This window comes from Portunus trituberculatus, chromosome 24, assembly GCF_017591435.1.
Source record: "Portunus trituberculatus isolate SZX2019 chromosome 24, ASM1759143v1, whole genome shotgun sequence".
In the NCBI taxonomy this organism is placed as follows: domain Eukaryota; kingdom Metazoa; phylum Arthropoda; class Malacostraca; order Decapoda; family Portunidae; genus Portunus; species Portunus trituberculatus.
In genome coordinates, this window is record NC_059278.1 from 9,216,722 (window position 1) to 9,227,523 (window position 10,802).

General features: G+C 39.5%; 1 protein-coding gene across 1 annotated transcript in view; it reads left to right on the forward strand.

Moving 5' to 3' along the window:
* The window catches only part of LOC123508424, a 19,141-nt gene extending 8,339 nt beyond the window's left edge, over nt 1–10,802 (forward strand). Inside the window, exons 2-8 of the mRNA XM_045262163.1 lie at nt 5,332–5,428; nt 5,904–6,038; nt 6,358–6,555; nt 6,637–6,838; nt 8,091–8,276; nt 9,166–9,370; nt 10,350–10,802. Coding sequence (XP_045118098.1) covers nt 5,332–5,428; nt 5,904–6,038; nt 6,358–6,555; nt 6,637–6,838; nt 8,091–8,276; nt 9,166–9,370; nt 10,350–10,436 — 1,110 coding nt within the window. The 3' untranslated portion in view covers nt 10,437–10,802. The remainder of the gene's footprint in view (nt 1–5,331; nt 5,429–5,903; nt 6,039–6,357; nt 6,556–6,636; nt 6,839–8,090; nt 8,277–9,165; nt 9,371–10,349) is intronic.

Below are 10,802 nucleotides of genomic sequence, written 5' to 3' on the forward strand. Positions count from 1 at the left end.
ACTAGTACTATTTTTCTTCTTTCTATTCTTTCTACTACCCCTCTTTCTCCTCCTCCTCATTGTCTTCCTCCTGCCACGTTTGTGAGGAGAATCTACAAAGGGGGTTTATCTGGCGCCGGCTTTGACCTCCCACTCCCGGATGCAGAGTGCGTGTGTATACCAATGAGTGTGTGTATGTGTGTATGCATGTGTCAGTATACCCTTATAGTTAATGAGTGGTGCCTGTATGTAGTGTGTGCGTGAGTGCGTGTGTGAGTGCGTGTTTGTGTCTGGTATCCGTTTTCTTTTTATTTGAAATAGCTACTTGTATGTCTCTCTCTCTCTCTCTCTCTCTCTCTCTCTCTCTCTCTCTCTCTCTCTCTCTCTCTCTCTCTCATCTCTACTCTCTTTTGTGCTTTGTTAATCTGTTTTCAATTCTTTTCCTGACTCATTTCCTTTCTCTTTCCTATCTCTCTCTCTCTCTCTCTCTCTCTCTCTCTCTCTCTCTCTCTCTCTCTCTCTCTCTCTCTCTCTCTCTCTCTCTCTCTCTGTCCTTCTCCTGTCAAACCTGTCCATAACACCTGTCATATATATATATATATATATATATATATATATATATATATATATATATATATATATATATATATATATATATATATATATATATATATATATATATATATATATATATATATATATATATATATATATATATATATATATATATATATATATATATATATATATATATATATATATATATATATATATATATATATATATATATATATATATATATATATATATATATATATATATCTTAACGTATATTTAATGGTCTGAGAGAGAGAGAGAGAGAGAGAGAGAGAGAGAGAGAGAGAGAGAGAGAGAGAGAGTAAAACGCGCTTTCTCTGCTCTTAACCGCAGTAATCTTCCCTTGAGGCAGGTCAACGTCATACCCAGAGAGAGAGAGAGAGAGAGAGAGAGAGAGAGAGAGTATTGCCTTCCATAAACACACACTCACTCTTCGCTGCACGGGATATACAAGCGCCCTTCAATACTAAGTTGCTTGTTGGCGCTTGTTGTTCAGCTTAATTATCACCTCATCTTGGGTCTTGGGTCTTGGGTCTTTACGAGCCCTTAAGACTGAGCTGCGATACCGGAGTGATCCACGGCATGAGTTCCCCCTTCCCTCTTTTTAAATTTACTTTTTCTCATCTAGTTGTTCTATTCTTTTTTTTCTTCTTATTTTCTGGCTTATTTCGGTTTCCCCTTTTCTGCTTTCCCTCCTCTTTTCTTCTTTCATTCATTCTTTCATTCTTCTTTTATTTAGTGTTTTCAGTTTTCTTATTTTTATGTTTCGATCCTCTTTTTAGATTTACTTTCCTCTTTTAGTTTTGTATTTCTTCTTCTCTTGTTTTACATGTTTATTTCAGTTTCCTCTTTTCGTCTATTTTCATCTTATAATTCTAGTTAATCTATTTTATTTTTACTTTTCTGTTCCCCTTCATTTTTTTCTTTAGTGTTTTACTCATTCACATATTTTCCTCTTTATTTACTATCCTCGCTTATTTTACCTTTGATTCCTTTATTTTCCTCTTGCAAATGTCTTTTCTGCTTTCCCTCCTTTCAAAGTTATCATAATTTTTCCACATGTCTTACTCTCTTCTACAAAGCTCATTTATTCTCTTCCCTCATCTTTTCTGCATTATTTCAGCTTTCTCTTGCAATTTTTTTCTGCATCTCCTCTTTTCTAAATTATTTCCTTCCTTTATCCTATAACTGGCCCAATTCTTACTGTAAGATCACTTTTATTATCTTTGTTAATCCATTCTGGTTTACCTTAGCTTTACTCCTGATTTCTATTCACTCTGTATCCTTCTCTCATTTCAAAATTCTTTCCTTCTGAAGTTAACATCTATTACTTCTCTTCTTTAACCTTTACTGCTATTATTCTTACTTACCTACCTAATTATTTATTTTTTCTAGTCCAATCTTCTACACTACTCATTCCTTTGATTTGTATTTGGTCTGCATGCTTTTGTCTTTATTTCTTTCCTCGAGTATACATCATATATCAGTCCTACATAACTTCTATCATCTTAAGTGTTTGGGTTCCTTAGTGAATTTTGATCTGTTCTATACTGTATTTCTTTCTGAATTTGCCTCTCGTCTTTACCTAAATCCATTATTTTCTTCTACATAACTTCATAACCTGCTGTTGTTATTTTCGTTAATATATTTTTGCCTTTTGGCGTTCGTTTTTAAAATCTTTAATTTTTACACGGTATTCTTCCTTCACACACTTTCCTTCTGCATCTCCTTTCATTCCCTTCACCTTACTTTGCTTTATTTTCTCCCCAGGCGTCCATCTTCCGTACACCCTCTACCCCTTGCTTTTCCTTCCTTCCTCACCTTTCCCCATTCGCTTTGCACCTTACATACCTCCGCCGGCATTTCTCCCCCCACATCACATACCTTTCCTACTGTAACTTACTCCTACCCTCCCGACCGCCGCCCGAAGCAGTAACTTTCTTGCTCGCGTGGTATATTGCCCCTGGTCACTGCACTTGCTTTCCCAAAGGTGACTCCTCTCCAGACTAAGTCCTTATGGTTTTTATCCCACTCTTACTCCTATTCCTTAACATTTTACTGTGTAGTTTTCAATAACTCATCTCTCTTTTTCCTTTCAGGTTTCTCATCCTATATTTTTGTGCTTTCTTATATGCATTGCAGTTTATATCTGAGCATCTCTTAATCATTTCCCGAGCAGGTAAATTGCAGCCTGGGCATTTTCATCCCTTTACGCCTCCTTCTCACTCTCTCCATCCACTCTTCACTTACTTCCCTGTCTACTCTCTCTCTCTCTCTCTCTCTCTCTCTCTCTCTCTCTCTCTCTCTCTCTCTCTCTCTCTCTCTCTCTCTCTCTCTCTCTCTCTCTCTCTCTCTCTCTCTCTCTCTCTCTCTCTCTCTCTCTCTCTCTCTCTCTCTCTCTCTCTCTCCGCTCCCTGTAATTCCTCCCCACTGCACCTGTCTCACTCGTCTCACCCGTCTTGCCTCGCCCTTCCCCTTAACCTCTGCCTCCCGAGTAATGAGGGACGGTAAGGGACGGGATGTCGTGGCAGGTGTGCGCGGTTCCCTACTAGCCACTGGGTCTGAGGGCCTCCTGTTACCGAGTTCCAAGGACGTCTTCACCTGCACAGTCTGTCTGTTAGCTTGATTATACATATCGGCTCGATTTGGTATGATCATTCGACAGTAATGTGTTGTCTGCTTCCGTCTTGTGTTTGTTGTCGAGTGTTTGTATTGCTTATCATATTAGTCGCGTAGGAGTCACTTTTACGTTGCTAACAAATACATCTACCTATACGTACATGCCTACACACACACACACACACACACACACACACACACACACACACACACACACACACACACACACACACACACACACACACACACACACACTATCATTATTTTCCCATTGTTTGAACCATTATAAACACTACATATAAACACACCTAGCTATCCACCTACACGCATACCCACGAACGTACACATTAGCATAACGTTTAATATTACTCGCTTGTGATTCATTGTATACCTATCTATCTAGCGACACTTACATGCATACGAACGTATATATACACATTAACATTTCTTTTTATTTACGATAGAGACATTTACATATCAGAACACGACACGAGACATTCCGGGCCTCCGTGCTTCAATTACTCTTAATCTCAGCCTCGCAAAAGCTCCAGTCAGCAATAAACAACCACACTGATGCCATCGCGTCCCCGCCACGCCCCGCTCATCCAAGCAGTGCAGCGACGAGTTATTGAAGTGGTGGACACGGCGGCACGATAAGAAAAAGGTTATGAGGCAGTGAGGATGTGACGGTATGGTGGAAGGAGGGAGATAAGAAGGTTGGAAAAAATGAGGTAACGAGGGATGTGTGAGGAGATGATGAGGAAGTGGAATGCTGGGCTTGGTGCACAGAGACCAGAGGTGAAGCGAAGGAGCTTGGTGGAATGTAAAATGTGGCAAGAGACGGACTTGTTTATATCTTACGCATGAAGAGCGGTCAAGGGTACAAAAGTGGAAAAAAGGTCCGCTAAGACTGTTCCTTCTATACAAAATACATTATATATATATATATATATATATATATATATATATATATATATATATATATATATATATATATATATATATATATGTATAAAACAGATCTTTTCCAATATGAAGAACAATTTAATTACAAAAATGCCTAGATAATTCAATTCTGACTTTGTTCAAGTCATAGGAAAGGTGTATACAGACGTAAGCAGAGTTCCAGAGTTTACCAATGAAAGGAATGAAGGATGGCAAGAAATACACAATGTTTTAAGTTAACCCTCTGCTGGCTACGACCTCTGCTCAAATGATATGAGATGCAAGGCTCCATAAGCAGAAACACTTTGTTCTCCCAACATGACTATCTAAAAAGTTGAGATGATTAGCCGGGTTCTCATGAGTATTTCTGTCGTTAATAACATAGAAATGATGTTAGTCTGTCAATAAAACAATGAAAAAAAATAGAAATGATGTTAGTCTGTCAATAAAACAATAAAAAAAAATATCCTTAAAAATCCAATTGAATGTAGTCAAGGTGTAGCCAGACTTTCAGAGTAGAGCTGAAGAAAACATTGACAACAAAAGAAAAGATAGCGGAATATAAACCTATTAGTCCATGAAATTTCTTTTATACTCAGTAAATTCACAGAAGGGTTTCCAAAATGATATAACGAGTGTCATACTGTCATTAGAAGTGAAAGGACAAAAGACGCAGTGACAGGGGAAGATTAGCGAAGGTCACAGAGTAAAGAGAAAGAAAAAAAAAAAAGACTGCGGTGAGAGGATATAAGGGTGAGAATGGAGTGGATGACTGAGAGTTCAGGTTGAATAATGTTGTATCTTTTATCCTTGTTTGTAATCTGTGAAGTGTATTACAACACAGACAAGAATGTACTCTCTCTCTCTCTCTCTCTCTCTCTCTCTCTCTCTCTCTCTCTCTCTCTCTCTCTCTCTCTCTCTCTCTCTCGTTCACTTTTTTTCTAAATCTTCAGCCTCCACCAAATATTACGGCTATAAATACTCACTAATACACCAAAAAATCATTATCTCTCTCTCTCTCTCTCTCTCTCTCTCTCTCTCTCTCTCTCTCTCTCTCTCTCTCAACACACCCTGATAAGAACACAAAGGAAGCTACAAAACACTGAGGCATACACGCGGCAGCCTCTTCACGAAATACACATTCCTATCTCCACCTCTCTTATCCAAGCCTCCATCTCACCCCTCCTGCAGGTGCTGGTGGAGGTGGTTGCAGCGTTCAGCCAGACAGTCGGTGGCGGCCCTGACCTGGGATTCCACGCCGGGGCTCACTTCCGTCAAGAAATTAAAGGTACATGTGTGTGTGTGTGTGTGTGTGTGTGTGTGTGTGTGTGTGTGTGTGTGTGTGTGTGTGTGTGTGTGTGTGTGTGTGTGTGTGTGTGTGTGTGTGTGTGTGTGTGTGTGTGTGAGGAGGAGAGAGAGAGAGAGAGAGAGAGAGAGAGAGAGAGAGAGAGAGAGAGAGAGAGAGAGAGAGAGAGAGAGAGAGAGAGAGAGAGAGAGAGAGAGAGAGAGAGAGAGAGAGAGAGAGAGAGAGAGAGAGAGAGAAAGTACTCGTCGAGAAAAAAATATACATATACGAAAATATCAATACATTTTTAACTAAACGTATAGAATAAAAAAAAAAAAAGATCTCGTATCAAATCATTCACAGCCTTTATTGAACCTTATAAAGCGATGGACTAAACTTTCACCCTCCTTCACCCTAACACATGTTCTATAAACCTACCTACACACTCCTTAACACTCTATTCCTTCTAATTTGGCAGAAAATGATGGTCTGACGCGAGGGGAATATGGCTTTAGGACGCCCGACGGTTGCCTGCATGTGGTATCCTACGAGGCGCATCCTGTGAGAGGCTACAGAGTCCTGGGCAGCAATAAAAAGGATTGCGGTTACGTCAGTGAGTCCTAAATCCAATGTGTGGTGTCTTGAGGAGCGTTCACGTGTGTTACTGGAGAGGACACGAAGTAGATGGATATGGATCATCTGTGTAGGAAAATAAATACAATGGAATATATGTACACTAACTATTCCTGCTGCAAATTTTTCCTGAGCACTTTTCTGTTTATGTGTCATGTTTCTTTAAGTTTCGTTCAAGATTTGCTGTTTCATTTCCGTGACAGTGAAATTTTCGGACATACTTTATTGATAAATTTCTTTATTTCTTCATTCATTTATTTATATCTAAGGAAATCTTATTGTTACTTTCCCTGAACCAGTTACCACAAGACAACCACCAACCACGAGACGACCAGTTACAACTAGACAACCACCAACCACAAGACGACCACTAACCACGAGACCAACCATCACTGAAAGGACAACCACCACCACAACGCCACGCCCCCTCATCACCACGACCTCCACCACCGCCGTGCCTAAACTGCAGCCTATCGTGGACAATTCCATCACAACAGGTAGGAACAGGAAACAGGTAACGCTGAATAATACGACACCAATCACATGAGCGGCCAGTTAACCAATCCATCAATCAACAGAGGCGCCCCAGGCTAAGCAGTTGCAGCCTGGCCCAACATTTATCGAGGAGGAGGAAGATGACACTGAGCCCAAGCCCTCGTACACCTTCGGCTACACCACGTCCACGCACGGCCACACGGAATCCGGCCTCCCTGACGGCTCCAAGAAGGGCGAGTACTATTGGGATGGTCCTGATGGCTACAGGCGCATCGTTACCTATGTGTAAGTAGGAGTGAGTAGAAGAGAGTAGGGACCGTATTGAAAAACATTTCTGCGTAACACCTCCACTACTTTCAAACAGATCTAGATGAATTTACACGGCTTTTCATTGCTGTTTTTACGTTTCTAGAGACAGATTAACGAGGAATTTGCGTTATCAACAAGAGAAACGCGTTAAATTTGCATTCCATACAGAGACTTATGTTTAGAAGGGACCTGACAGAAGTATGGGGGGGCCATAAGCGTACGAAAGTCAGGATAGAACCAGGAATAATGGGTTCAAGCTTGAAACATTTAGATTCAAGAAAGAAATGGGAATGAATTGGTTCTCTAATAAATTGGTTACTGAATGGAACGAACTCAGTAATCAGGTTGTTAGCGGTCAGTCAATAGGGAGCTTTAAAACAAGATTGGTGGCCTCTTGCAGCATCTCTCATTTTCTTGTGTTCTTATGCTCTTATGAAAACCTGATAAATCATCTATATGGCCTTTAAAAATAGTCGTGGTGAGAGAGTAGACCGTTCCTGAATAGAAGTGTAAGAGTGAGGCGAGTCATGAGGTTGAGCATTACACAGCACAAGCACATGCATGAGGCTAAGCAGGCTCATCCTTTCACTTCACCTCCCCCGAAGCTCATTGTTGTTTTTTCTTTCTTCCTGGTTGTAATTATGTGTTACTGCAAGGTTAATGGTTGGAGATTTATTATGTATATTATTGTGTAAGCTTTTTTTTTCTCTCTCTCTTGATTATAATTGCCTCCCATCTTTTACAAGGTTATTTATTTGTTGGACAGTGTTTATAATCGTTTTCTCCTGACTATAATGACTAATACTTTGCGTCAACGTTAAGACTTTGGCAAGTTTTCTACGCAAATACTATTTCATTTATTTTTTTGTGATGACAATTTACAGTTACACACTAATAGTTTGTGGATTAGGTTTTGTATGTTAAATGGTAGCTTCCTTACAGTGTTAATTAAGTGTTAGTAATGCTAACATTCTAAATAAACGCAAGCAGTACATGCAAATACAAACAGACTATCAAATACACTTCTACCAAACCGTGTATTCATTTGCTATGTTAACTGGTAACATTCTTGCATTTTGAAGTGTTCGTAATTAGCACAGTCTACATATAAGTGCAAGGAATGGGTATACAAAGAAAATAAACCTGATATACTTGTATATCATACAACTACAACATTTTCAAGGCACAATTTCCATTTTAACATTTGATTTTTTTTTTTTTCACACAGAGCCAATGAAAATGGATTCTATCCCAAGTTACGAACAGTTAGGATCCCAACCACCACAACTACCACCACTACCACCACCACCACCACCCCACCACCAGTTCCCGGACCAGTGGTGAGCAAGGACCTGCTGGGAGAACTACCGCCGCCAGCAGGAGGATGTCCTTACTTCTTCTACTACAACACCAAGTGAGATAAGAACGGATTAGACTGGCAATCCAACTGTCCTTAAAAAAATATAAAAAAATACGAATTCACCTTTTAACAGGCGCCGGTGGAAGTTACTTGGGGGTTTCGCAGAGTGCTTTCATAATTCTGGTGATAATCAAACTATGATTCCTCGTCGCCAATATGGAAAATAGTCTTAAAGACAAGATTAATCGCCTATGTGGCCTTATAAAACAGTCCCGATAACAGATTGAAGCTTTTAGAGATTACGGACCACAAACACAAGTCCTTTCTTAGCATGAGTGCTAAGAAAAGTCATCAGCAACACACAAAAAGATGATGGAACATACAAAATATTGATCTTTTCCTATCATTTTTTGGTTTGAGTATATTTGGTGACATATATGTTAAGTGACGTATATGTTAAGGTTAGGTTACAATGTGTGTGTGTGTGTATATATATATATATATATATATATATATATATATATATATATATATATATATATATATATATATATATATATATATATATAGTCTATGATAGATAGATAGATATATAAATATATACACACACAAAAATAAATCATGTTAACTTTTAAATAGTGTTACTTCCGATATAATAAACCCCCGTTACGCATAAAAAATATAGATATACTAAATAAAAGAAAATAGAGACAACAGCTCATGATTCAATATTGGAGATTACTTGAGTGCACATAAACACACAACGTCAGCAAGGTCTTCACAGAAAAAAAACATCATTCTCAACTCAAAGAAAACGATGACATGACAAGTTGAAGGCACGGAGCTTCAACTAATCCTAATCCAAACATTTCTTTACTTGCTTCTCTGCTTTACTAGTCTTTCAACCGCCGTGACTCAACACAACCACTTTCTGCTCTGCCAGAATGAACTACCACTGGGAACGCTGCCTGGAGAATCATACCAAGGTCGGCGAGTACGGTCTCCTGGGCTCTGACGGCTACGTGCACAAGACAGAGTACCGGGCTGACATCACCGGCTTCCATCCCCGCCTCACCAAGACGCCGCTCACTCCACAGCAGGAGAACGTGGTGGCGGAGTACACAGAAGGAGCGTTCATCATCCCCAAGGTAAGGATGACAGCTGATATCACTTCTATAACATGCTATACCTGATTATTATTATTTTTTTTTATCAAATTACATTTGTAAGTGAAACGCCTGGAAGCTACTTCCGATTTTCCATTTTATTCTGAGGTTGTTTACGTAAGAATGGCTATTTATTTTTGTTCAGCGGCTGGTATATTATTTCTAGTTTTGGTGTCCTTGGACACAGTCCTGGCAACTTAGAAAAAAAAAAAACACATACAACATATGAACATAATACGGGAAGCTACAAAGAAGCCATCAGGCCCACACGTGGTAGTCCCTGTATGAAATATGCCTACCCTATTTCCAGCCAACTTTTTCATCCATAATTTATTTACGAAATTTTCTTTTAAAGCTCCTTAACGACTCAGCGCTAACCATCTGATTAATGAGTTCATTCTATTTATCCAACATATTTGAGAACCAGTGCTTCCTTGTTCCGCATTACACTTCCAACAACAGTCCTAAGATATCATGTTCTTCAAAGTTTAGCATAACTAGTAGTAATATCAATGCTATAAAGTACAATACTGCGTCACGGCTTGAATGTTTTCCCTTTTCTGTATTTCGTGTAAGGCTTCCTCCACTCACTCCTCAAAATCTCCCCTCCTGAACTCTTCTTCCTCGTATCTTCATTCATACAACGAGTTCCCTTGTTCTTCTCCTCCTTTCTTCTATTCTAACGTAACTTACACTTTCAACACCAAGACAAATATTCTGGTGAGTGGATCACCTCGCATCTAACATATTCAATAATTGAAGTAAAGAAATACGAGTACCTTCACTCAAATACCAGTACTTCATTTACATCTGCAGCACGTTACCGTTCACAGCAACTGAATATTTACTTACCGAACTGACTGAGGGAAGACGAAACAGGGATCTTGAATCAAACACAGTAAATAATGAAGAGATGGAGAAATACCTTAACTTAAATACCACTTCGTTCTCTCCCACACAGCCGGATGAGGAACGACGAGACACGGAGAAGCGGATCCTGGCCTGGCTTGACGAGAACCGGGAATTAATAGAACAACCGCTGAGGTGAACCGGACCCGGATACAAACTTATGCCCGGATTCGAAGCCCCTCATGCATCTCGTTCCATGTAAACTCCCCGCCATTAAGCGCCTCATCATACCGCACATCCTCCCTCCTTTTTAGAGTTAGCGTTTGTTATGATATATATAGTGTTTTATAGAGCAGTGTGTGTTTGTGCAGTGTTGTGTAGGCCGGTGTGTTGTTCAGTGCTTCAGTCCGAGGTTCATTGGGGAGCCTCGGAGCATTGTGAAGTGTTTTGTTTCTTAGTCATTTTGGTTAGTGACTCATTGTGTGTTCCTTGCTTTAATTGTTGTACCGTGCAGGATATTGTGAGAATTTATTAAGTCTCTCTCTCTCTCTCTCTCTCTCTCTCT